The 27,445-nt window shown below is 37.8% G+C and overlaps 2 protein-coding genes across 10 annotated transcripts in view; one reads left to right on the top strand and one right to left on the bottom strand.

Moving 5' to 3' along the window:
- Positions 1-13,628, top strand: part of FNBP1L (formin binding protein 1 like) — a 58,930-nt gene extending 45,302 nt beyond the window's left edge. The window contains exons 9-16 of one of the 3 annotated variants that reach the window (XM_072868358.1): positions 242-445; positions 2,845-3,003; positions 6,252-6,266; positions 8,252-8,361; positions 8,985-9,117; positions 9,564-9,658; positions 10,161-10,309; positions 10,707-11,925. In XM_072868358.1, the coding sequence (XP_072724459.1) occupies positions 242-445; positions 2,845-3,003; positions 6,252-6,266; positions 8,252-8,361; positions 8,985-9,117; positions 9,564-9,658; positions 10,161-10,309; positions 10,707-10,885 (1,044 nt within the window). In that variant the 3' untranslated portion in view covers positions 10,886-11,925. The other 2 variants (XM_072868357.1, XM_072868356.1) reach the window with 2 other exon arrangements.
- Positions 13,629-13,707: 79 nt separating this feature from the next.
- Positions 13,708-27,445, bottom strand: part of BCAR3 (BCAR3 adaptor protein, NSP family member) — an 80,535-nt gene continuing 66,797 nt past the window's right edge. For all 7 annotated transcript variants that reach the window (XM_072868353.1, XM_072868349.1, XM_072868351.1 and 4 more), the window contains 9 exons: positions 26,955-27,083; positions 25,351-25,793; positions 24,196-24,296; positions 21,709-22,349; positions 18,845-18,960; positions 17,819-17,990; positions 17,510-17,633; positions 16,434-16,646; positions 13,708-15,560 (listed from right to left, as the gene is read on the bottom strand). In XM_072868353.1, coding sequence (XP_072724454.1) covers positions 15,373-15,560; positions 16,434-16,646; positions 17,510-17,633; positions 17,819-17,990; positions 18,845-18,960; positions 21,709-22,349; positions 24,196-24,296; positions 25,351-25,793; positions 26,955-27,083 — 2,127 coding nt within the window. In that variant the 3' untranslated portion in view covers positions 13,708-15,372. The remainder of the gene's footprint in view (positions 15,561-16,433; positions 16,647-17,509; positions 17,634-17,818; positions 17,991-18,844; positions 18,961-21,708; positions 22,350-24,195; positions 24,297-25,350; positions 25,794-26,954; positions 27,084-27,445) is intronic.

Raw genomic sequence — 27,445 nt, forward strand, 5'->3', positions numbered from 1 at the left:
GATTCTGAATAGCAGGGTTTGCTCTGATTTACACTCATGGTAACACTGCTGAGAATAAAGAACATATGTTATCTTAACTTGATCTATCCAAGAGCATGCATTTTGAGGTCTTCTCTCTCACTTTCCCATCTGTGCATCTCTGCAATTAAAGGGAAAATTTATGTCTCCGTGTTTTTCTCTCTCTGGTTCTTGATGGGTTTGCTTGTTTTGCTTTTTAAACTCCTCAATGTCCTACATTTAGGACTCTCAACTAGTGATAGACTGCTTCAAATCCGGTTTTGAACCTCCGGGAGATTTTCCATTTGAAGATTACAGTCAGAATATTTACAGAACTATCTCTGATGGAACCATCAGTACACCAAAGCAGGAAGGAATGAGAATTGATTCAAAAACTACAGTGGGCAAGGCTAAAGGAAAGCTGTGGCTATTTGGAAAGAAGCCAAAGGTAACAATTAAGAAATTACTGTTTGGAAAATTAAAATGTGAATATCTAGAGTGTATGGAAGCAGCAATTTATTTATTTTAAAATAACCTTCCCCTTGCCTGCCACTGTCTTTTAAAATATATGTAAGGAGATCTGAAGGTTTGAGTAGGGTTGGGTACTTACCATATTAAAAATCAAGTTCTCACTGGGGGAAGTTTTCCAATTTTTCTTTTAGTGATTTGTGTCTGGGAATGTTTTTAATAGTTATTTGATAAATGTAGCTTCCCATTTCTGTAACATTTCTAAGTTTCCATAAAGACTTTCTGCAATTCCATAGAAAAGGTGTTAATTGTGAATGTAAAAATCGGGGGGGGAAGTATGCTTTGGAATCGGGTAGACTTCAGATCTCTCTTTTGTACTACAAAAAGCAACTCCCTTCTAAATGTCACATTTTGTAGATGTTTATATATAGGAGTGCTATATAGATTTTTATTACACCTGCTGCTAGCTTTGAAAACTTCTGAGGTTTGTCTGCAAACATTAAAATTTATAATACCTCATTGATAAAACATACTGTTGAAGCTCCATACAGGTAAATGTCCCAGAAGAAATATTACTGTGAAATAGGTAAAAATATTCCTATGCTCAAGAAAAAATTGAAAGCAGAGATATTACTCCTTTCTTGTATTAGATGAGTTTCAGTTAACACTTTCTGTGCAAGATGCCTTCATGGATCAACAAAAAAGATTATCAATACATGCAGTAGCTATATAAATGACTACTGAATCATATACATCTTTAAATTTTATGCTAGGTCTTTATTTAGTATTGGAGCATATCAGTGAGTCATTTTAATGACTCCCACAAATTTCTATGAGGTTATTTTAATGCTCCAAGTAATTTTCTGCCATTTATTATAGGAAATTATTCTTAGAGCTGGTTAGTGGTAAGATTTATTTTTCACTTGATAGTATTCCAAGAAAGCAGATCTTTCAGAAAGAAAGGATATAGCTGATTCTTTATTCCCTCCTCAGTATATTATGTAACTGCAGCTGTGTGTTAAAATGAAAACTGATTGTTTACTTTTCATACAGTATAATTAATGATTGATAATAGTTTAAGTGCATTAATACATTAGCATATTTATTGCATTTGGCTGCAGAGGTGGGTGATATTCAGCCTGTTTTGAAAATAGATCATAATCACCCGTTTGACAACAAGACATCTTTCTCAGAATTTTGGAGAGAGAAGCTATGAAAATCTGCATTGGTTTTCAATCTGGACCTTGGCATTTACTGTAGTTACAAGAAATTCCTTAGTATGATGATAGCTGAAGAAAGCTGACAGGACTTTCCCTGCTCTTTCTTCTCCCCAGATCGTTCACTTTGTATGTAGCATTCAGAGAGTCAGCCTTACTGTTTCCTGTGTGGAATCACAGATGTACATACGTGTATACATACTATATGCATCTGTTCCTTAAGGGCCTGGAGGAAATGGAAGATTATGTCTTTTTTTCCCCCTTTTTTTGGGGGAGGATGGAGGGGTGCTCTACAAAACAGCAGCTGGGAGCAAAATACTTATCAGGAGATACATATTTAATTCCAAATACTATTTACAGGTTGTAAAATATATTCTTAGATTAGCTAATATAAAAATAGGCTGATTTATTGTAGCTGGGGCATTCGTGGTGGCTTTTGGGCCTTCATTTAGCTGAAACTATGGCTGGTCTTGACTTCCAGATATGCATTTACCTATTTTTGATGTTGCCAAAGACATAAAAGCCTTTTGGAAAGGAAATTAGTTGTGCAGCAGAGAAAATAGTACAGAAAAATCGAACTGGGAAAGAGCAGCAGAGGTATGAGAGACAAAAAAATGAGAGAAGCAATTTGAAAAAAGGGGAGGAAGACAGTGGAGAAAGTTCTCGTAATGATCTTGATTCAGAATGCCACGCAGCGTTGTGTCAGTCCAGCTCGACTACAGAGATTGAGTATACTTTTTGTTTTAATCATTCTCCATAGAAGTATCTAATATTTCTATCTTAGCTTACCTGGTAGGGTACATCAAAATGTAGGAAGAAATGGTGAGCAGGAATGCACAAGCTTCCAGAATGGCTGTGACTAAAACTTGGGAAAAGTAGAACTTCCTGTTTTAAGAAAAGAGACAGGCAACTTTGGGATCTTGTGGAAGTGTTGAGTCTAAGCTTTTTTGAATATTCCTTCATTCTGTGCACCAACCTGTAACTCTGAAGATTAATTCATGACAGAAACCTTTTAAAACCAATACAGTTATAGTGTAAATGTCTGGAACGTTACAAGCTGTTTCTGTGTTGGATGGAAATTTTATTTTTGTAAGACAAAATTTCATTTTAAAATCACTTTGAACATTTGGCTTATTTATTGCTTTCTTTATTTCCACATTAGCCACAGTCCCCACCCCTAACCCCTACTAGTTTATACACATCCAGTACTCCTAATGGGTCCCAGTATCCCATATTCTCCATTGAACCAGTGCATTATTGCATGAGTGACATAAAAACAGGGAAGCCCAGAATTCCTTCTTTCAGAAGCCTCAAAAGAGGGGTAAGTTTGATAACAAGTTGAAATGCATGATGGGCTATGAACAGTGTGTTTGTGATGTGGCTTTTCTAATGCTCTTCACCCTCATTATAAGGCTTACTTTGTTAAAAGTAACACTTCAGCTATAAGGTCGCTGTTAGGATACTTTGGTTTTCTATTACACAGAAGTTACCAACAGGTTAAAAATAAAATAAAATAGAAATACTCTTTATTGCATGCCAAATACTTGTGCCTAAAAGAAAGGTGTTATAAAGAGGGTGCTCAGCATGTGTTTGATACCTTTCTTCATTGTTGTTCACATTCACAAATGTTTTCCTACCATCATGTAACATATTTTTGCAGTAATTTATCATTGGGTATATAGTCACCACAAAAAACATCTGACAGATGTCTTATTTGCTGACTTTTAATTGAAATAATAGTAGTTGATTACGAGACACTGAACTAAGAAGGGAGAAATTTCATTTCTTTTGTGCATCAAATACATGGTGCTTGCAGATTTTGGAATACTGATTTTTGAAACATTACAATTTTAATGCATTTCCTGATTCATAAATTGTTCTTGTTTGTCCAAGGTTTTTTGGGGTAAAATTATTGAAAAAGTACTGCCAAATGCCACCTCCTGAGATTTCTGAATTCATTTACTAATTTATAGTGGCATATTCTGCAAATAGAATTTGTTTGGAAGACAATAAAAGGGAAATGTTAAGTGGTTTCCTAGCAACATTTATAGTACTAGTGATAAATGTACTGGCACTTCCCTGTTATGTCAGGGAAGCATAGGCTGCCCAGTTTATGTATGTTTTATGATATTTATTGATCCAAATAATGATATAATTGGGTGTATTTGATTATATATAATTCATGATTTTCTGATCTTTGAAAACAATATTGACTTGCTGTCTCATGTGCATCATGAATGGTTGACTACTGCTGACATAATGTGGAGATCAAAATACAACAATGTTATATTGCAGTAAAGTTATGATTTAGAGGCTCCCTTGCTGTCATTCTGAAATATAGAGTTACACTTAAAACTTATTTATTTAAGTAATGTTGTGGCGTCTTATTTCAGGCCCCCAGATATCTTGGAAATACCCTTTCTACCACCACCATTTTTTAGAAAATTTTTGTGGTCCTCTAAGTATTTACAGAGGACAGTTTCTCCTTTCCCCTTCTGAGTCACATATATCATAAGTTGTTCTGGTCATGAAGATAATGTTCCTTCTTTAGTACTCAGTGAGAAACTGGATTAGATAGTTGTTCAAATGGCACAGGTCTTGATTACACATCCTTTTTGTTGATCACTAAATGTGTTGACTCCTGGCTCACAAATCAACACCTTGTAGTATCAGTAGTTCTAGAACCTCTTCCTGAAGCAAAAGATCATCTCCTAACAACTACAGAATGCTAATGGAAAATGAAACAATATTTTTATGTAATTTTTTTAATCTTACAATTCATTGTTCATGTTGTAAAAGTGAATGAATTTAATATAGAATAGTATTCTGTAAAATTAGCAAGGATCACTGGTATCCTGCAAATCTGGATTAACTCAAATATCCCACAATATAAAATCTCTGTAAATCTTCAGGATGAACATTTAATTTTTATATATTATGAAATTCCTTGCAAGCATTTTAACAGACATGACATTATCACATATTGAGCGCCTTTTCAACTTAAATGTATACTGTAATTCTAATAGATTTTTAAATCTCATTAATCAGTCTTATCCTTATAATATATCTTGATTCAGTGCTTAATAGTTGCTAGTACATGATGCTGTTCTCCACAGTTTTGTCCCTGGAAATCATGTCCAAGTGGTATTGACATGCAGAACTACCAAATGGTATTTAATTTGCTTCTGCTTCTACTGAAATTTATCCATGAGTTGGCACATATCAGACAGTAAGCATACTGGTTATTTTGTTTAACATGCCCTGTACAAGATTTCACTCAAGGCACTGGTGATCACAAAACCAGACTGCCCTCATTCTGTGCTTCGTGCATTAGATTGTCCTATCGTGATGTATAGCGAAAGCAGCAAACAGTAGCTGCAGTATAGGTTATTGGAAAAAGTCTTGAAGTGTAAGCAAGTGTAACTTGCTTCATTAGTACTCGTGTTACATGCTGCTTATTATCCTTTGAAATCTTAACGTTTCCAGGTAGTGTTAGTGCTTATGAGAGGCCTTTGCTCAATGCCAGTCTATACATAAATAGATGCATCATCAACAGTGATATGTAAACCTTACTTGTGTTTTCTTGGAAGACACTTTCTAAAGGGAACAAGAAGTTTATTCTATAGCCGTTTTACATCTTTGGACTTTATTGAGGTTTCTACCAAAGTATCATTTGTTAAGGTGCTTTACTTTCCTCATTGCTAGAAATTCTAATTTTGTGCGTGTGCCCCAGTCAACAGCCTTAACAATTGCTGACGGTCATAAAGGATGTCGGAGATACATATCTTCTAAGTTGCTTGGTGTTTCTCTGGAAAGGGTTATCCAAAGCCACTGAAGGCATGGTAGATCTTCAAAATGCTGTGAATGTTAAACCCAAGATACGACACCTGGCATCCCATGTTTTATTTGCTTCCTCTAAGGATAAAGTCTTTACTCTTTAAATGTCTTTGTTTTTATCTGAACTAAAACATTTCTAGGATAGCAGCAATGACCCAAATGCTGTTTTCGGAAAGTAAAATTACTAACTTCTAAACTTGAAAAAGATCTTTGTTTATTGTAGTTCTACTGTGATGATAAAGTAAATACATCGTAAAAATTATGTTTGTAAAAGTGATGGTAGCAGATTTTTATCTGTAATTAACAAATTATTTGCATATGGCTAACCAGTCCTTCATCATCATCAAGTTCTGCTATTTTGTGCAGTGTTGGCTGTGTGTTTGTTTCTTCTTCTACAATAGAAGTTCTTTAGCATATTACTCAAAACACTAAAATTCAAAAGTAGTTTAATGAAGTTGTATATTAGAATTTCATAAGTTAAAATACCCATTATCACCTAGTAATTTTTAAATCAGTAATTCTTAAATCATTAATTCTTAAAGCAGAAGTGCATTTCTGATTATTGTATTTTGCTTTTCTTGTGGTCATAGTAAAATGTATTTTTTATAAATTAAAATTTTAATCCTTAAGTAATATTTTAAAGATACATTTTTAGGCATTAATCATTTTCGTAACTGGTCGTTGCATGTGAATAATTTCCCGTTTCTTTCTGCTTTCAAATGAACTGTGCAGTGGTCGGTGAAGATGGTAAGCCCGTGTGCTGATCTGTCTGCTGTACTTCTGCTAAGATAGCATGAAAGTAATCTTTTGAAAGTGTTTCCATATCATAACTGCGTTAAGTCAGGTGCTGAAATACATCTTCAGATTTTCCACTCATATACACAGTCTTCTTAATCATCCATGCTTAATGTAAGATAATTAGACTTGTGATCTGGCTGCAACTAAATCTGTGATTTTGGAATTTTAGGGTTGACCAATATTCACAAGCTGGTCATGATGGAAATACTTGATTTCTCTTTGTCAGGAAAATTGTTAAAGCAGCATAAAATAGGTGTATGAAGAGATTACGAAACTCGTGTAAAGGAGAAATATTGAATACTGCAAAATTCACTCCTTTGAATTTAACAAAAAAAATGCAGAGGAGCTTATCCTTTATGCTTAGGGATATTAGAAAGCTGTTGTATTAAATGAAAACCACACCTTAATCAATATTGTTGTTTTGCAGAGTAAATCAGTAAAAATTCACAAAAAGACCTCTGTTCTTGTGATTATTGCTGTAGGATATTCTGGTTTTAACTGACCTGTAAGGAAGAATGATACAGAGAATGTGATTGTCTTTTTGTTTCTTTGTAGTGTGTAAAAGCACCTGAAAGGATTTTAATTAATTTTTTTTTTCTCCAGAAAGAAACATTTCTGCTTTATTTTGGAAACATCATATCTTGATTTCCCTCCTTTTATGGTGTCTTGTAGTCCCTTCTTAAAAAGCAGTGAGATTATGATTTTACGAGTGCAAAAGAACCAAGAAGTTGAGGGGCAAGAAGATCTTAAGAGGGAGCATTAGAAACTTGGCACCTGTGCCTATGGCTGCTTGTGTCAAAATCTTGACAGTCAAGTTTCTGTCAAATTTATTCTCGACAAAAGAAATGCTGTCCAGTTCGGTTTGCCTCCATGGAGGGTTACTGTAATGGCAAGTGGGTTTCTTGTGCTAAAACCAACTTTCTTAGGCAACTAGGACACAAATAATGTAACTTAACTTTCTGCTACTAAGACGTGTACCATATTTCCTTCTTAGCTCTGTCAGTGTCTGTCACCCTGAAGGGAAGAGTTTTCACAACAAACTCCCAAGATACGTAAAAATTTCTTCCCGTGCTTTTCATACCCAAGTCCTTCCATCCTACGTATAATCTTGGCACAAGTTTGCAATTAAACCTTTGCAGGTTTGGGCTCATAATAATAGGTGGTCTGAAGCTTGTTGTTGTTTGTTTTTGGTTTTTTTAGTTTGGAAAGTAGGAGGTTTTTTTTCTTCCCTGAAACATTATTTTTTATAATGAAAAAGGTGACTTGGAATATTTGAGCAAGTTTTGATTCAATTTAACAAATTTAAGTCAAAATGTTGATGTCATGAAGGCTTTTTCTGTGCTCTATGAACTAGTTTTACTTGAGGTAAAATGCATCGGAACTTTTTAAGTTTTAATATGTTTCCTAGCAAGATTGCTGAACTTCTGGAAGAGAACTATAATAGTACTTTGGAATGAAGATCCAAAATACAGAATTTTCTTTTGATAGTATCCAAATCGCCATAGAACACACACTCCAGAGAAAGAATCAATTATATACATACTATTATTATATACACATCTTAGATTTTTGTTCTGACTGAAATTACTCTGTAGTAATTAATTCTGTCCTTTCTAAATCTGCTTTAAGTGCAGTGGATGTAATAGGAGGTCCAGGGCTCAGCTTTTCAGAAAAATAATTAAGTCTACAAATTTTGAATTGCATCTGAGAGCCAACTGTTACAGAAGGCAGAAAGAACCTTGAATGAATGACCTACGATCTGGCAGCAAGAACATGCATTTATTCTGTTGTGGTCTTCTATAGAGCTGTGTGTCAAGTAGAGTTTTTAAGACGGTCCATCCTGCTTCCAGTGAACACTGTCCGTGTGTGGGTATGTCAGTTCAGCTGTCCAGATACATGCGTGTTACTTGTTTTAATAGTATTTCTACTTGCAGGGCCCTGCACAAGAAGACTTCAGCCATCTCCCTCCTGAGCAAAGACGCAAGAAACTGCAACAGAGAATCGATGAACTCAACAGAGAACTACAGAAGGAAACAGACCAAAAGTGAGTGCATTTTTTTGAGTTTTTACAAAAACTCTCTACGTCTGTTTCTTTTGAAGTCCTCTACCTAAGCCAACAGTGCTCAGAAGCTAGGAGAGAATATGCTAGTCCAGGCTATTACAAAGCATTTTTTAGTTCATGGTTTATTGTATGTAGGTTCTGTTAGCATTGCTTCCTCTTTCTTTACTGTAACACACATTTTGATCCTAATGTTGCATAGGAAACATGGGATCTAAAAGCATGCATTTTAAAAAAAAAATAAATCAATGCGTAGGTGTGTTGAGCAAGAGAGCTGCAACTTAGTGCATTAAGAAAAGAACATGATTAATATTTAGGAAATTGTGTATAACAAACAGTGTGGGAAACTGTATTGAGACTGGATAGAGAAGAGTCGACAGTTGGAGTCCTTGTGTGCTTGTGCGTGACACAAGAAAGGAAGGCAAAGCGCTAAGATGACAGAATGGGAAAAGGATTTAGGCGTGGTGTGGGGAGCAGTAGTTCTTGTCTGTGCTTAGTATCTAATCATGGGTCAGGATCTCAAACACATAAACATTATTTTAGCTTTAATGAATCAGTACTGATGTGTGTAATTTTTATAATTATTGTTGGGATTTGTATGTTTTTAGAGATGCCCTCATCAAGATGAAGGATGTTTATGAAAAAAATCCCCAGATGGGTGATCCAGGCAGTTTGCAGCCAAAATTAACTGAGACTATGAGCAACATGGACCGTCTTCGGATGGAAATACACAAGAATGAGGTTGGACTCTAAAACAATTCCTTGGAAAATGTAAATGAGTGGTAAAATTGTAGTTTGCCTTATGGGTTACAAATATAGCACCCAGAAAAACTACTTGAGTCAATTTTTTGTGGGGTGCTGTATTTTCAAGTACAGTCATCTAGATAGAATAAGCTAGAATAAATTATTAAAGATGTAAACTGTTTAGAAGAATTTCTTATCACTATTCTGAAATTCATATGTGATTAAAGATAATTTTTTTGTTAGGACTAGTATGGAGTATAGGCTAAGCATGAGGGGTAGGTTCATGCTTCATGTGAAGTAATTGGACACTTCACATGTGAATGCAGTCTCTATGTGGTTGTGTACTGACAAACTCTATGCAGTTAAGTGCATTTGTTAAATGGTATTTGCTGGCTTAGAATCAAGTTTTCTTTGACACCAATATTTGTCTCTCTTTCCCCAAGGCCTGGCTCTCTGAAGTTGAAGGTAAAGTAGCAGCCAGAAGTGACAGGCGGCACAGCAGTGATATCAACCACCTTGTAACACAGGGCAGAGAGAGGTCACTATTCTATCTCTACCACTTTTATATCTTATGCTAGAATCAGTTCATCTCTTTGATAGTTAACAGTAGGTGACGGTTGTTACTTATCCTCTGAAAGTTTATGTCCTTCTAAAGGAAAATCTTACTGGTTCTGAATTCTAGAGGTCATTTCATGTCATTGTGGTAACACAAAAAAATAGTGAGTCTAATCGAAACACCCACTCATTAAGTAGCAGTGCCTTTTAAAGCTATCTTATTCCATTGCATAAGGCTCACCCATTTTCTACGTTCTGTAGAGACAGGTATGTCAAATTCATGTTTGTTTTTGTAGCAGAATTCAATCCAAGCCTTTGTTAGGTTGGTATTTTCAGAAAATCACCTTCAGCAGTAAATATAAAAACTGCTAATAGGCATTCCCAAAGCGATATCCACAGTCTGCCCTTTCTGTGTGATGCATGTATGTTCTGAGTTTGAGCTAAGAACTCTTCAGAGTCCTCACGCTCCAATCATTGCATTATAGCCCTGAAGGGAGTTACACAGATGATGCAAATCAGGAAGTTCGAGGCCCACCACAGCAACATGCACATCCAAATGAGTTTGATGATGAGTTTGAAGATGATGATCCATTACCAGCTATAGGACATTGCAAGGCAATATATCCGTTTGATGGTAAGGTTAACAACATGCACTATGATTCCTTAACTATAAGGCAACTTGACTATAAGGCATGGATTATTTGCTATAGAGAAGACAGGTAAAATGATTTAAAGTAAATTAATGGTATGAGCAACTAGTTGCTTGTAACATCAGTGGAAATATTTTATAAATCAGTTTAATTCATGAGCAGTTCTTTTGTGCTAAGATAAATATTAGCACAGCTATTGGCAAATATTCAGCTTTACAAATTGGACTAGGTTTTTGTCTGTAAGCCTGTTTGACCATATGTTCTCTTGCACAGATTTTTGGTTCTTCCTGTTTATATATAATCTGGAAACTATGCCCTGGGAAAAAGATGACTTGAAATTCTGTCTGAACACTGAGACTTCTTTGCCTCTTGTTTTCCCAGGTCATAATGAAGGCACTCTAGCAATGAAAGAAGGGGAAATTTTGTACATTATTGAGGAGGACAAAGGAGATGGGTGGACAAGAGCTCGAAGACATAATGGAGAAGAAGGCTATGTGCCAACTTCATATATAGATGTAACGCTAGAGAAAAACAGCAAAGGTGCAGTAACCTATATCTAACAGTAAACTGGCAGCTTTCAGTTGTACATTCCCGAGGGAAAATAGTGGAAAGTAAGTTACACAGGTTCATGGAAAGCATTAGTGTATCAGAAGTCAGCATGGTCTGTTGTTTGCAATGTGAGTTTGCTATAGTTTTTTTTAGAGATGACCACATTAAATTATGCGTCTTACACTGGTCTGTAATTTTGACCAATGTCTTCTGCTTTGTTTAACTGATCTAATGTTCCTGCTTTACAAAGCACTAAATCCAGTTCAGCTATTAAACTGAAAAAGCACAGGATTCCTGCTTTTTCTATAGAATACTTTGTTTTTATAGAGAACTGAAAAATTACTTAAAGATCTCTAATATTTACTGTTCACACTTTTATGACTTAAACTATATGCTTAAAACAGAGGGTTTTTTCCTCTAATAACTAACTGAACTCAGTTACTGAAAATTATTAATTTCCTTCCTTAGCAAATACTTGGCAGCTTTCACTTCTTAAACAGGAAAATGTTTTCTGATTCTGAAAGCTCAACAAAAATACTCAGGAAAAAACATTATGATTAAGAAGGACAGAAAGTCCACTGACCTGCCTCTCTCCTTTCTTTTCAGTACTTGTAATGTAGAATGTTGTGTATTGGACACAACTTAATTGTTTTTACTCTAGATACCTTGAACAAACAAAAAAAAGAGACCAGATGTAATGCTTGATGTCTTACTGAAACCTCTCTCTGCTCCTGAAAAGGGAATGATTTTATATTCTTAATCTGTGCCTGTAAGCTGAGTCTTTTAATTGCATCATGTTTAGTTTGAAATCAAGGTCTTATATGTACAGTAATTCCCCTCACTGTTAAATCGCTGAGGACTGGAAACTGCATTGCACTACCTGACTACGAGGGGGGAAAAAAAATCTAATCTAAAAGCTGTGGCTTGTATTTCTAATGAGAGTTTGTGGAATTAAGTACTAGGCTAATGTACAGCCACTCAGAATGGCCTGTTAGAACTGAGCACGCTTCTCTGTCTTCTGAAGGCCTTCAGTAACTTTGTTCTTTTCTTTTTCCTCTTGGACTGCAGGTTCCTGAAGCGGGTTTCTGAGAAAATGGGCGAGATCTTGAAGGAGGTTACATGCAGCTGCTGGGGGGGTGGGGGGGATGGGGTGCTAGACTGGGAGGCCCAAGGGGAAAAGCTAGTTGCATGAATGCATGCAGACATACATTTAGTCACTAACATCTTAGCATCTCCATACATAGGTAAGGATGTATTACAAATTCTTCAATTTGTGCAGGAAAATAGAGATCCATTACCAGAGTAGAAAGGCTACTGCTCCTAAAATTGCTTTATTTTTGTTGTCCTAGGTTGTCCCAGATGCACAAGCTGTATTTTAGCTTGTGCTATGTTTTGGTTATCTTAATCATGCGCTTTTCCAACCCATTTTAATTGGCAGTCATTTAGAACCATATGTCAGTTATCAGTCTGCCTGTGCCACCTCCATGCTCGCCCTTAACCTCCTCCTGCATGCCTAGGACAGTCAGGCATGTCTGCATAACACTTTGCCATCATTGCTTGTTTTATTTTGTAACAAATCATTTTGTTTAAATATCTTCAGCACTAGAGTTTCATCCCAGTATCCATGTATGCTGCTATAACTATACCACTGCAACCATCATTACATTCCAGTTTTTGGCATAACGGATAAGAGACCATAATGTATTTGTGTTGATTTGGGGAAATAATACATCTCAGCTCTAGCCTACAATGCAATCAAGAGAAACTCCTAGACTGTGGTCCATCTTCAGCACTTCAGTAACCTGTTGGGAGCACTGAAAACCTGGAACACCACCAGAGAGATTCACCACTGCAAGCTAATGACTGTTTTCAGAAGTCAACCACTTGCCATTCAAATGCTGCCTTAAACTAGAGTGCCTAAATCTGTTGTTTGCCAACACTACCACTTACAGTATCCCACAAAGGGCTTTGTGTCTCAGCTCTTTTCACAGTGCTGCAGCTGCTGAGGTAGCCATGGTAGGTGTTTTCTAGAGCTCTACTTTACTGGATACATGGTGCATCATGAATTTTATACATTGAAACGTGTATCTCTTCATTTGACTTTAATATTTTTTAAAATATTTTTATGGAAACTGTCTCTTAGTTTTTGACTATGAAGTTCCAATTTTAATTACTGCAGTGCTAGTCCATTTCCAGGTGATGCTTCATTGTATGGACCAGTTAAAATTTGAGTGATACTTCGTAATGATCTATGTGCACTTTTACTTGTAAACAATTGAAATTTGGATATGTTTATACGTGTAAATATAGTTGTCTGTAGTGCCCCTATTGCTTATGTTGTCTTGCTTCCCATTTGTGGTTCTATTAATAAATACATCATATCTGATTTATTAGGGCGATAAGAATTAGACTAGAGATGTGGGGGGGAAGGATACTTGCATCAAAGCAAGCTTGTCAACCAGCCACCTGCTGTTTGGGGAAATGAAATAATAATCAAAACATCCTGTTTTTCTGGGGTCTGAAGCAATATTTGGATGCAGCAGTGCTGGAATCTTTTTAATTTCAGTGTTATTAGGAACTGTACTACCAGTAAAACTGAATTTGAGTGACTTGTGTAGAGGTTTATTCCTTTTATGTATACCACTATTACACAGCTTGACCTAGTGTATTATGGGGGCTATTAAACTCTAAAGTTTAGATTTTTGGAGCCTGTATCCAGGGTTATTTATATAATAATGTGACATTACTCAATACTGACAAAACTACTTAGGTAGTTTTTGGGTTTGGGGTTTTCTGGGTTGGTTTTTTTTTTTTGTGGGTTTTGTTTTGTTTGTTTTTTTAAATCTAGTGCTTTTTTATTTTAAAGTTAGAGAAAAGGAGGAAATGTGATCTGTGTATTTTCTGCTAAAGGGCCTGTGGTTTGCCTGGCTACCAGCCTTGCAGGTCAGTAATAACACTTCCTGGTAAAGGACTAAATGTTCTTTTCACGCTACTGTTTGTTTTTCTAAAACCAGGATTTGCTTCCTTTGGAGGCAGGTTGCTTTCATGAGGGAGAGTGCAACTTGTATGAGGTTTATTAAACATAGGAAAAAAACATTTGTACTTGCACAGCTAGTTATAAATCACTTCTAAAATTCTGAACATGACTTGTCTTAAAGAATCTTACATTTTCCAGTAATTTCTAATCCTTTTTTGTGCACATGTTGATTTCCTAAATGTTAAATGCTTTGTTTAAAAATAGTGTTCTCTGTTGAGAATATTTTCATGGAATAAAAAAATCTTTTCATGGTCTAAGTAATTAGCTTCCCCATTTGTCTTCTGTTAAGATTGCCAGCGAGACTTTCAGCATGAGGGGTCTGTAACCTCTTCTTATGGTGGTAGAACCTCTGCTATGATTGTAGATGGGGGGGAACAGATAACACCATTTTGGTGCTACATTTGGTAATACACAGTTTTGGTGCTACCCTAACCTCCTCAAGTACTTTCAAATGCCTAAGTAACAAACATCTCACTCCAGAAACAGGCTTACTGACAACGAGCACATGCAGCTCTAACCATAGTTCTTGCTTAAATATTTATACAACTTCTGGGGATAATGCTTATACACCAATTCTGTATGTGACAAAGTGGAATTTGCTGCTAAAGCACTCTTTATATAAACACCATGCACACTGATTTCCTATATTAAAAGTGCTAACAGCTTGTGCTTTGCCTTCATCCAAGAAAAAAACCCTACTACTTACCAAAGTGATTCACCTCAGTAAATGAAGCAAGTTTAATATATACATACACCCACATTTACTCATATCTGAAAGCATTTTAATTATCTATCTGGATTGTTTGTTCTTGCCATTTCATCATTCATTCCTGGCAGCATAGCTGTCGTGCAGGTTCTAGCAAAAGCTAAACTACTACGGATGCTGTCTTAAAAAACCCCTAAGTTGTCCCAACATATATACAACTAATTTTCTACTTTCATCGGTGCAGTGATATTTGAGCCTTCTGTTGTGGTCACAGATAAAGGATCATTTCTGCAACCTGCAAATATGCAAATTATTTTGCATAAAGATACACTTGAATTCACAATTCTATGTGCAGTGTTTTATATTCATTAAAGGAATATTATACAACACATTTTCTGCAATGTCACATACTTAATCTATCATTTTATTTACACTTATTTGCTTCATTTTAATGTTAAGATGCCAATGCCCTTACTCCTAGGCATTATCAAAACATTGCAACTCTGGGGAGATACAGAAAGCTATAAGATGACATATCTTACAGGATAACCTAACTCTTTAAAGGGATCATTAAATGACTTGGTGACACAGTAAATAAATAATTTGTTTAGAAATCAGTAGTTTTAAAACAAGTGTGCATTGTGCAGTTAAGTTCTAAACATCTTGTGAAATGCAAGAAGTTTGTGCAGTATCAAATTGCCAAAAGAAAGCTAAGGTTATTTCAAGTATATCATTTAAATAGTGTTTACAGAGTCTTATATACTTAATTGTTCCACCTGCTTAACTGGAGGAGGTTCCAGTTTTCGGGAAAGTGCAGTTAAAATCTGGCTGAATTTCTTGTATCTTTCATTTTGATTAACTTGTGCTCCTTTGCTGCCCCAGAGCAATCTCATTTGAAATTCTGTCTTGCAGATTTCGCTCATCTCTTCATCTGGCTGGAAACCTAGTAAGTAAAAAGAATCCCACAATACCACCATCAGGCAAGTTTTTTATTCAGAAGAAATGGCTTTTAAACTGTATTCCCTCCAAATAAGATAAGCTTTAGTGTGCTGGGTTCCTTTTGCACAATGATTTTAACAAGCTAGTAAAACAGTGACAATCCTTTCCATCATCTGTGACATTCTAGTAGCACACGAATGGCTGTAGGGACACTGGGACAGGCTATCCTTTGCTCAATTCTAAGTCTAGAATTGTCATTATAGCCTGACCTTAAATATAATTTACTGATGTATACACGCTGCCTGCAGAAATACTTACATTTCTCAATTACATTCCCTTAACTTTTTCACTGCAAGTTTAAAATACAAAGTCACATTATTAACATGTTGCTGCTTTCTGGCTGCAAGCAGTCAAGATCTCGGTGTTGCATCTTGCGCTGCTGTAAAGTACCAACCATCATCATCATCATCTTATGATGGGTGGTGTTTTATTCGCAAAAAACAGAGTAGGAATTTTAAATTGTACAGAAGACAGGAAGTTATCCTTGGTCCTTACTGTACTTCTATTCAGTTGCTAGAAGGGTCAACATATTAAGTTATGAGAACTTTGAGTATGTTTAGCAAAAATGAATGCTCTATTGCTTACTGGAGAACTATAGTGGTGAATAATTTACTGTCTGCTTTTAAACTATTGATGTTGTCCTCGGAGTGAGTTTCCTGCAGGACATTTGCTACTATCTGTCTCAGCTCCCATGAAAGAGGAGAAGAATTTCTTACACTAACTTTTAGTGGCACTTAAGCAGAGACTTTATTCTTCAGACATAACAACGCATGCATTCTGTTAATGTGCAGCAGTTTCTCCTCCTAGTGCTCCCTACCTTCCAGCATCCGTTCTGCAGTCAAGCTGTACATTTCTGCATTCTGTGCTATCTGGCGCGCTGTGGCCAAGTGCTTGAGCATTATTTCGCAGCTTTGGTCACTGCTTTCCCACAGGTCCATGCCTTCAAAAATGACAGCTTGTCGCTCCATCAAGGTAATGAGAGGCATCAGCAGTGGCACTGTTACGTTGTTCTGGGGAGCACTGACGGTCTCTGGGATAGAGAGTAACAAATTAATCATATCATCAGACATTATAAAACCTGCTAATTGAAGAAGGTATTGTAACTGCAGTATTCTTTTCAAAGTTGGAAACAACTACTATTTGTCTTCCATCTTTCAAACTAGCACCTTACCTCAGATACACCTGTCCTCCCAGTTTCCAGTGAACTGGTTGGGGGAGAAGGCCAAGACAAATTAGGGTTGGAAAAGTGTATTTGCTACAAGAGAAGGCTCTGCTGAATTATTTAGACAGTGGCACAGACATTTTAAACACATTTGAAATCTGGGTCATTCCAATAAAGTCTGAGGCTAAAAAGTTTTCCTTCTCTACCCATTCTCTTAGAGAAATGTTCAGAGTAATGCTACCCCTGCCTTGCACCCCTTTGGAGACTAGCGCTGCAAAGAATCTGATGCAGGAGCACCTGATGTCATCAGAGGAATTATCTGACTAACCCATTCTTTGTATTTGAGGATTCATCCTCTGATCCAACAGGCAAAGGAAATAAAAAGCAAAATCTGCCAGAAGTAACTCCTCTGCAGAAGGAGATTTTTTTTCTTGTCTCTGAGGCAAGATGATGCAGAGTCTTTTCAGTTTCTGTTCCACGAAGAGGGAGTGTGGGTTTGGGCAGAACGTCACATTCTACATAGGTACATGCACACAAGCACATACTGATGTTTGGCTGGCAGACTGTTTCCTTCTGTTTCATTGCCTTATACTGCATTATACAAGTTCACACAATCATTTTAACATATGATGCACAGTTACCGAAACAGCAGCTGCCTCATCTCCCTACACAGGAAATCAGTAGTGGGAGAGTTAAAAGGCTAAATAAAAACCAGTGCTGCTCATACTCACTATTCCACTCATCTTGTCCTTCATGCAAAGCTTTGCTAAATGGCTTCAGCTGTTTTTCATACATAATGGCAGTCTGAGTATAACGATGTCTTAGAGAGGTCCAGGTTTGTTCTAACCTAGTGACCTGTTCAAACAAAACAGAGAATACCCATTATTGACTCCATAGCAATAAACAGGATAAGTACACTGCTAGTTAACAAGGTTTCTGTTCTGATGATCTCTCTAGTCTTGAAGAAATTGCATAAATTAAATTAAATAAACCATCAAACAACTCCATGTTTTGGAACAAAAAGAGAAACAGATTTTTACCTGTGGCATTTCCAGTGCTTTCATAATGGCAGAAAATGCATACAAATCCCCCAGTGAGTCCTTCAGCTCCACTGCGACTTGGATGATCCTGTTTAATGTTGCCACTCTGTCTTCTAGATTTCCTGTGCAACCCAAGATATCCACAGCTATTCCTATTGCCATGGTATTGTGCCTGTAAGTGAAACAATTTATACTACTGGTTACAAATTATTAATGATATATGTGTTCAAACAAGATCAATTCAAAGGTATATTTCAGTATCTTGGTCTGCCCAGCAAACTTACTCTTACGAACATCTTTGTATCAAGACCAACAATGCCATTATATGGAATAACTATATATGTTGGCTTTGAATTTGTATTTTAATAAATTTAATAAATTTTCCTAAGATATTACTACTACACAAAATTCTGCTCAAGCAATGAATGAATGAACACTTACTGGAAAATTGCCCCAATGCCCTTTGTCTTCCACACTCAAATCCTGGGACCTTCCCCCTAAATTTCAGCAATATACTACTGAAATCTGAATCAGAGAAGCAGAAAAGCTAGATCAGGGATAGAAGGCCCTAATTGTTCCCCCTTAACTTGTGCAGAGGTTTTACAGAAAGCTTTGCTGATCATTTTTTTACTTTACTAAATCCCCTAGCCTCTTCCCTAGTTGCAGAAGGCTACTACCTTCAGTCTCTTCCACAAACACTTACATGCTCAGCTAGATTAATAGGTTCCCTGAACTTTAGTTTACCTGAGCTCTTAAAGGAGAGCTGCAGGTGTTCAGCAGCTCTAAGGACCCTGCTTTCAATACAATTCCCCTTTCCCTGTATTACGTGCATGGAGTTGCCTCATGACCTTAAGGAATTCTTCCTATGCAAACAGAAGTTATATGCCACCTCACTAAATTATCTTATATACCCGTGAATTCAGAAAACATACAGGAGAGCATTCTTTGAGGAAATGCAGAGTACAATGTAGCAATGATCTGATCTTCTGGCCATCTGCCCTGGAAATGAGTAACAGGAACATTTACCTTTCAATTAGGTCAAGGCGCAGTTGGTGTCCGTAAGGCAAGGTAATCAGTTCAAGACCAGAGTTCACTCCCATAATCCTCCTCATCTCTTCAGAAACTTCTAGTATCCTTGCCACCTGTCAAGTGCAAAAATTTGTGCGTGAGTTTTGAAATAACTTACTTAAGAAAAAAAAACCCTAGCCATGTAGAAGTCCTCCAGGTTAGTGCAGAGCATATAGAGCTAGGTGCACAGTGTGCAACATCAGAATACAGTCATCTAAGGAAAAATTAACTTAGGCACATTCAGTACCTTACACAAAAAGACCAATAAAATTTTTTTTTGCATGATTCAGCCATCAGAAGACATATAAAAGGTGTGACCAAAATGCTTTATCAAACTTCCATCCTCCACTTCCAGAAAGATTCATATGCAAGCTCCAGGAAACGTGGTGCTCTCTTGGCCTGATCCTTGTCAGGGCGGCACTGCTCTTTGGTCTTTAAGATGTATGCATTTGCTTCGCCTTCTTCATCTCTAAAAAGACGACTGCTCAATGTTTTTGGATTACACCACAGGGTCCTCAAAAGGATGAATTAGTAAAAGGACTTTAAGGAGGACACTGAATATTGAGTGCCTAATGAAGTCAGTATATGAAAGCTGACACCCTCACCAATTTGTCTTTGCTTTTTAAACATACAGTATTAGCTACTGGTTATATTAATAACAATTATATATGCTAAATACAAGCAAACCCACATTAATATGATAATGTGAGATTATCTGCTGGTTTAAGGCCTTTATGTTGACACAGTTATACACCAATCTGCCTGCTATTTTCTGATACACCCATCAGCAGGCTTTCTTGGTTATGAAAAGATGAAAGCAATCTATCTGGGCCACACAACAAGTCTCACTGGTACAAAATCTAGCACTAGAGAAACCTGTTTCACTTCTAGAGACGCAGGAGTGATACGAAGCCCCTGGAGACACACTGATTGCTACTCCTTCATCAAAAAGTCTCAGGCATGCAAGTGGCAGATATTCACTCCATCACTTACCATATGGGTGCTTCTTTCATTATTAGAAATGTCATTATTTAAAAGGCAAACTGAGCTGCTGATGCCACAGGAAGACCTACGTACTTCAGCCTTATCACAGATCTTGGTACAAAGCATTTATTCTGGCCCAGTTCACATGCCAATCTCATTGTATCATGCAGTTCTTATCAGTGCAGTAGTGTGCAACAAGTTACCAATGAATGACAGCCATTGGCTCTCAGCACTGCAAGATGAAGATAAAATAGACTTCTCTACATGTCCCAGCTAGTTACTGTTCCTGCTGCAAAATCCAAAACCCTGTTTCTGTAAAACACTCCAGTGACTCTTAATTGTGCAAGCTCCCACACTTCCAGCAGGCCAGTCTCCTTGGCCCCATTCCAAAGTTTATAGGATTTAAAAGAGGAGACTAATAATGAGCTAATTGAATATAATATATAAGTATATATATAAAACCCCTTACTACTTCTCTAAGGTATGCATATCCTATGCCTTCAAGCAACATACTCTTTAACAATATATTAAAAGACATTCTGGTTATTGTTATTAGGTTGAAGGAGGAAAAGGTGAATTTTGGAACTAAAACGTTAGAGAATGCTGTTAGTACTCTTGGTACCACAGTCAAGCAGCCTATCTATCACTTTGTAAAGACCAAGCAGTTGTGGAGCTGAGTTTTTCTGAGTCACCATGTCTGCAACGAAGCCTCACTTAGCAGCAGCCAACGCTGCTACTGAGTAGAGAAGCTGTGTTTGCCGTTGGCAGGAACTCAGCAGCTGGCAGGCACTCACACACACTCATCCCATTGCTGCTCCAGTGAACTGCCCATTTCCCAGACCTGTGGTGTGAATCAGTGCAGCAGCACTAGGAGAGCGCTACAGACGTGTTTCTTCTGGACCACCACCATTCCCACTTCCTCTCTTGTCTGCAATGGAGTTTCCCAGTAAGTATCCACGTCTGTTGCTTTCCAAGCTGCTCTTAAAAAAAACAAACCACCAAAACCCAACAAAGCCCATGACACTTGGTTCCTGTAGCTGCTCTGTGGCAGGTACAGCACTCAGTCGTCCCAGAAAAGCAGTGCAGATTCAACTGAACTTGCATTTCTTTTATTACACAAAGTCATAATCTCATAATGAGATGACTTCTCCTGTCTTTCCATATTTCTGATCCAATAGATAATCTCCAAGCCCTGTCAGCTGAACATTGTGAAAGTTCTACATTGTGAAAAATAGTTCTTTGGGTTTTTACATCTTTCTGAACAACTCCACTAGCAATACAGTTCTCTCATAGGAGAGAAATGCAGACGTCCTGATAGCTATTTTCCCACACCACATATCCAGCTGTAAGACAGAGACTCAGACAAAGATTAGAAGAGCAGCTAGTTTTAGAAGGTCCACTGAACATCTTATATTATGGCCAGCAGTATGGCAACCAGGTAATGTCTGTCTGCTGCTTGCCCTTGCGAGCTAACTAGCTATTTCCTGTCATGGTAAGTTCTTTCCACAATGGTTTACAGTGTAGATAGCTCTTCCTCCAGTATAGAAGAAAGGCTGAATCACAGATATACAGCAACTGATAGGAGATTAAAAAGATGTATGGAACACTGAGAATGTGAGTCTAAAGTCAAGGATGGTGGGAGATCTTTAGTCCAAAGGGTTTGTTACATTCCTGTTCTTCAAATGGAAAGAAAAAACCCCACCCTAAAAATTCCTGCAAGCAAGTCAATACATTTATTACATTAGCTGCAAATTTACCTATTAATCTTTTAAAATCAGTTCTTTAAAAAGTCTAAACTTGCATAATATAAAATATAATGCAAGAATTTTTTTTTTTACCTTGCAGTCCATTCTAAGAATATGCTGTGCGATAATCTTTGGATTGTTGTTGGTGAAAAGCTCCTTAACTCTTCTTAACATTGATGTTTCCAATGGCTTGTTTTCAGGAGGAAGTAGTTTGGATTCAAAATCATTCGGTTTAAAACTAGACACCGTCTCAAAAACAGGTGCAGAAAAGATGCTGTCTTCTTCAGCCATCTCAGTTGAAGCTTCTAAAGGATCTGCGGAGTTCATTGTAAGGTCGTCTTCCAGGATCAAATAGTTTGTTTCAGAGTTCCTGAATGAGTGTGTTCCCCTCTCCTTTCGTGTCAGATGTTCCACATAGCTATTTTTCTGACATAAATGTTGTTTTGTTGCTGCAGGATCTCTGGCAGGGCTTAGTTCACAATAGTGTCCTTCTGAACTGTGAGAAGCTAAAGGAGAATCTGGGGGCTTCATCAGGGGTGCTTTGCTGGGTTTAGGTGGAGGCTTCGGACAGAGCTGACTGTCTGATCCTCTAAGAGCTTCCCCTGCTTGTGACTCAGAGGTGACTTTCTGAACAGCTGTGGGGCTTAGAGAAGGTTCACTGCCTGTTCTAAATGCAGGAGAGCTGGGACAGGAGTCTGCATCTGCTTCAGGTAACCGAGATGGATGTCTTGAACCTGGAGGGGAAAACGGTAATTTAGAAGGCCAAAACATACACAATTCCTGATGCCTGTCCCAGGGTTCATCTCTTAATGCTATTTCCTGAGGAATATATTGTCAGATTATGCCAATTATTTGCTGACAAAAATGTATATGAAATTGTATTTTGAGGAATGAGCTAGCCTGCAAATTCCATTCACTTGCTGATCCTCCCAAAATCCCAAATACACAGAACAGCTGCACCATAATATTATTCTGTGGTAAGGCTGATAATAATTCCAGTCCCTCCTGCATACATGGGCTATACTGTCAGAGCTGGATAGTCTCCATGGCTTGGAATAGGAGGTTTCTTTGTAACCTGATCTAGGCTATAAAAACAGAAACTTCCAGCCACACCACATAAAAGATGAGTCATTTCTGAGAATGACAAGTTGGAGATGAAAGAAAAGCTTCCCAAAGTCAAGCCTGAACCTGCAATAAGGTATGGAAGGAATGAATTTCAGGGATGATAATCTTTTTGCTAAACCGTGGATGATTTGAAGAGCTGGAGAAACACATCCATATACTTCTGTGTATTTATGCTTCATCCTGTACTCATTGCATACGCAAACCTCGGCATCCAATATAGGACTGAACCCTGTACAGACATTCCCAATCTGCAGTTCTCAGTGCATTTGCTGGTATCTACAGCAAAGTGGCCAGTTGCATCATGAGGGCTTTACTGCTTGTTTCCAGGGGGCTCTCAATTTATGCAGACAACAAAACCTGCAAATCACAGCCTGTCACCACTTACAAGCAGTATGACAGCAGAACCCGCTCGGAGGACCCCATGACAAAATGCATGGGGTTAACTGTTATAGTATCAAAATAAAAGTTTTTGCAGCCATGGATTGGAATAAGAGAATCAATTCAATTACAGATGGACAGAAACTTGTTTTATGAATGTCTGTCCATCCCACTGCTAAAACAAAGGAGCACACCCTTTCTATCAAAATACAGTCTCACTATACAAATACTTAATATTATCTTTGGCTCAAGAAGTCTTTCCACAATAGGCACTATAAATTTTAACAGCTACTGTATTCAAAATTACTAGCAGCCTTGGAAGTCAAACACTGGAATTTGTCCACATGGGAATAGATGCATCATTGCAAGCTTCCTTACACAGTATGTTAGTGTGGAAACAATTGCTTAAATCTCTGAAGAATGTGAGAAAGAAAAAGCCACGATCAACAACTGATCAAGTGTTGGTACACTTGTATCACTGGAGGAAGACAATGGCAGTGGCCATGGAACCAGACAGCAGCAAAGGTGTGGAAAGGAATGAAAAGCAAAAGAGATGGGGTGGATAGGGGAGAGAGAGAGATTGAGAGAGACAGAAGGATAGCACTGAGTACAAAAGCCATGGTAGCGCTTTTCTCCTGGTGAGGAACACTACCACATCTGCATACTCTACCCTGAGAAAAAGCAGTTACCAGGATTTCCATGAAACACTGCTTCTACTTAACAGACTTCTGTCAGAATGACACAAGTGAAACAAGTTAGTTCTTGTAAAGCGCAAGTGGGGAAAGGTAATACTGTCAAAAAGCATATTAATGCCAACTGTAGCTGTCATTTTTTTTGGTGTGGAAGCCTGCTGAGTTGTGTGCTAAGGTACTCAACTCGCTGGTGCATTGTAAATAAAAAACCTGTTCCGATGACTTAAAGAACAAGCAGTATGCTAACACAGCATACATTGGCCATTAAATATAACTGTATGTACAGGACACAGAACACTCAACAGTCTCACTTTGGTCTGAAGTGTAACAGACCACCTGGGCACACACAGACTCTAAGCGTGAAACATTTAATTACGAAACATACCTACTAGCAGATAGCTCTCTGACTGGTGAGCCTTTAGAGGGAATCTTTTCTCCAGAACATGATCCAAACTAGCTGGCTGGCTACCACTTTTTTCTTTGTTTCTAGGGTAAACAAAAATGCAAACAAAAACATATCAGTATATCCAACACTCTTAACATACATAACTAATTGCCAGAATATATCATAACCAGGGCAAGGATCATTAGCTTTCCACTTGGGCAGCTTATAAGAATAAAAGGTACTTCATGCTGTTGTGGTAGCAATGAAATGGGCTGTATGTGTGACCCTGCAGCATTCGTGAGAGTGTTTCTTTGAATGTTGAGACTTTTTAATGAAACATTTGATTTGGATGCTGAAATTAGGACCCATTATCCCACACTTGTTATTTTTATTGCAGAAGTCAAATATGGAAAGAGACACTTCTCTGGAGCAGCAGCAAGATTTTATTTTAATCCTTTGCCTTATACTAGTCAAGATTTGCCAAGTCACTGAAGAACAAGCTGCACTGCTGTTGTGCTTCCAGAGTCTACATGTGCTCTTGCTCTGTAGATTTTAAATGAATTATCCCTTCCCCCTCCTCAATTGCATCAACTTGCAAATGGAGAACCAGAGCCAAAGACATCACCATCTTTAAGCAACTAGTCCCTTTGGAACTGCAGACGTGCATCTTGTTTTTCCAAAGATATTTTCAGAATTTGGTTATTGCACTCATTTACCAGTCTGGTAGAATTACTTTATTTTGCTAGGACAATCAAATGGCATTCAGGAAGCACTCTTTTGTCACTATTGCAATGCAAATATCAGGGGTAAGAGCCTCCCCATAAACCTGGGGCATGCTCGGGGTCACATGATGACTGAAGACTGTGTGCAGCCTTGCCACTTACATCATGGCTTCATCCATCCCCACTTATTTTACCTCCTTAACGTAGCTTAAATTTTCTGAAGATCAAGCCCCATAACCACAAAGTAGTTACCATCTTCTTAACAACATCAGGAAGTTTCAAAAACCAGGCCCTAAAAGATCCTTTGCTAAAAATGAGCAAACCCTCACGTCTAGTCTTCCATCTAAAATCAGAGTGAAAATTCACATCACTTATAGTGGGAGCTGATAGAGTTACCTCATTTCCCTCCCTAAGGACAGCAAAATTTAAGTACCTCAACAGATTTCCTCTGGGTATGCTCTGCTCCGGGGATTGCATGCTGGATACACCAAGACTCAGCCTTTTTGCAGTTTCTGTTTTTCCTTCAGGGATACTTGGCTCTTTTTGTCGGACTGGAGTTACACCATACTTTTCTTCTAGACACCTGAGAGGCACAGTCCTGTTGACAGGCTGAAAAATAATTGCTCCACTCTGCTTTGATATTGGTGTGCGGTTCCCAACATAGTACCTAACTAAGCCGGGGATACTGTCAAAACTTTCAAGTTCAAACTGATACTGAACACGGCAGTAGGCTTCATTGAGTCTTAGAACTGTTCTGTTGATTTTAAAATGCTGAGAGGTATTTTTCCACTGACAGGTAAGAACAAAGTTCCCAGGACTGGAGAGAGAATCCCTAATCAGAAAATCTCCATCTCTCTGAACGAGGCTTTCTGCCACCTTTGAGGAAAAAAGAATTATACAAAAAAATACTTTCAGAATCAGAAAACAAGTAGTCAAACACCACATTGCAACAAAATATTCTTAAACATAGGACTTAATTTGGCTGCTCTGGGAGGACAAACAAAGCCAGAAATAAAAAGCAAAGCATGAAGTGTGGTAGAAGAATGATGTCTTCAATTCTAAAATTAAGAGCTCATCCCACAGCAGAGATCTGGAGGGGCTTCTTGGAAAATGCCCAGCAGCCAGAAGCATGACCCACTTTTGCCTCTATATTTCTTCTAGTTTGCTAATAGAAAATAAGGCATGAAGGGAAAGCAATGACTCAGGATTTTAGAGCTTAAAGTATCTGAATAGACAGTCACACTGAAGTTTAGAAGCTATTACTACAGGACCCCAGAGATTGTCCTTTCATTATTACCTTAAGTGACAGCAGCTTTCATTTTTTATTCTTTGTGAATACTTCATAGTACTCGGAAGAGTCAGAAAAATCCTGGTTTTCTGTTTTGAGTTAGTCTTTCAGGTGATAACCTACGCATCTAACAGTTAATCTTAAGTGCGGTGTATGCGGGTGCCGTGCCTGCTCTCCTTCCTTCGGCGAAGGGCAGCCGGCAGCCCGCAGCTCTGCTGAGAGCCGGGGACGCACAGGAGGGAGGCCCGCAGGGGGAGCTCCAGGGGCTCCGGGAACCCAAGCTCCGATCCAACGGCAGCGTTAACATATTAACTACGATTTTAAGGATCAAAATTAAGTTATTGCACAGATTTTGTTGTGGATTTTTTTCCCTCCCCCAAACTCCAAGTGCAAGAAAGAAAATAAACAAGAACATTTTTATTTTCGTTAAGAATACTGAACCAAAGTAATGTCAGTGTGTCTGAACAATATGTGGGGATAGTATTCTCACATAAAGCTTAAATTCCATTTCCGCCTTTATTCAGTGCACACAAATCCTGAAATATCTACATTTTCTAGCAGCACATGCCCTGAATCCTTTCTCAGCCTCATTTTATGCCGAGCTGTGATAAATACCATAGCTTTCACACAAATAAGCATTATGCTTCTACTAAATTAATGCAGATATCAGAGATGCTTATAGTACTTTAGTGCAATTCTGCTTGTCTGTAAAAGCTCAAAGCACATTTGGCAATGCAAAGACCACGTACCTGCCGAGGAATACGTCCATGATACCAGGCATGGCTACGCAAGTCTTCACTACTTAGCTGCAGTTCTTCCTCTAACTCCTTCTTCAGTTTTTCTGGGCTGTTGTCCATAACTTGCCTCTCCCTAGAAAACTGCAATAAAAGATTAAAAGCTTCAACTGTGCCAAGTTTAGTGATTAACATTTTACCTGGGTTATAACTTCCATCACATGACCTGCACTAGCCACTGGAATGCAGGTGCTGCTTTTAGCAGGCTGGCTTGGCTTCGCTCTAGATTGTATTTGCAAAATCCAGCATTCAGTGAGATAATGTACTTGTTATACACTGCACAGAACAAAGTGTTCTGTCTGTACACCAAGCTAATAATGACACACCTACAAAGTTACTTCTCTTACTTCCTCTTCCCAGCAAGAATTCTAACTATACCCAAAAAAATGGAGCTGGACCCAAATGCCCTGCTCTAATATTCCTCCTCCTGTTTAAACCTCCATTTT

This window comes from Ciconia boyciana, chromosome 7 (assembly GCF_034638445.1).
Source record: "Ciconia boyciana chromosome 7, ASM3463844v1, whole genome shotgun sequence".
Lineage (NCBI taxonomy): Eukaryota > Metazoa > Chordata > Aves > Ciconiiformes > Ciconiidae > Ciconia > Ciconia boyciana.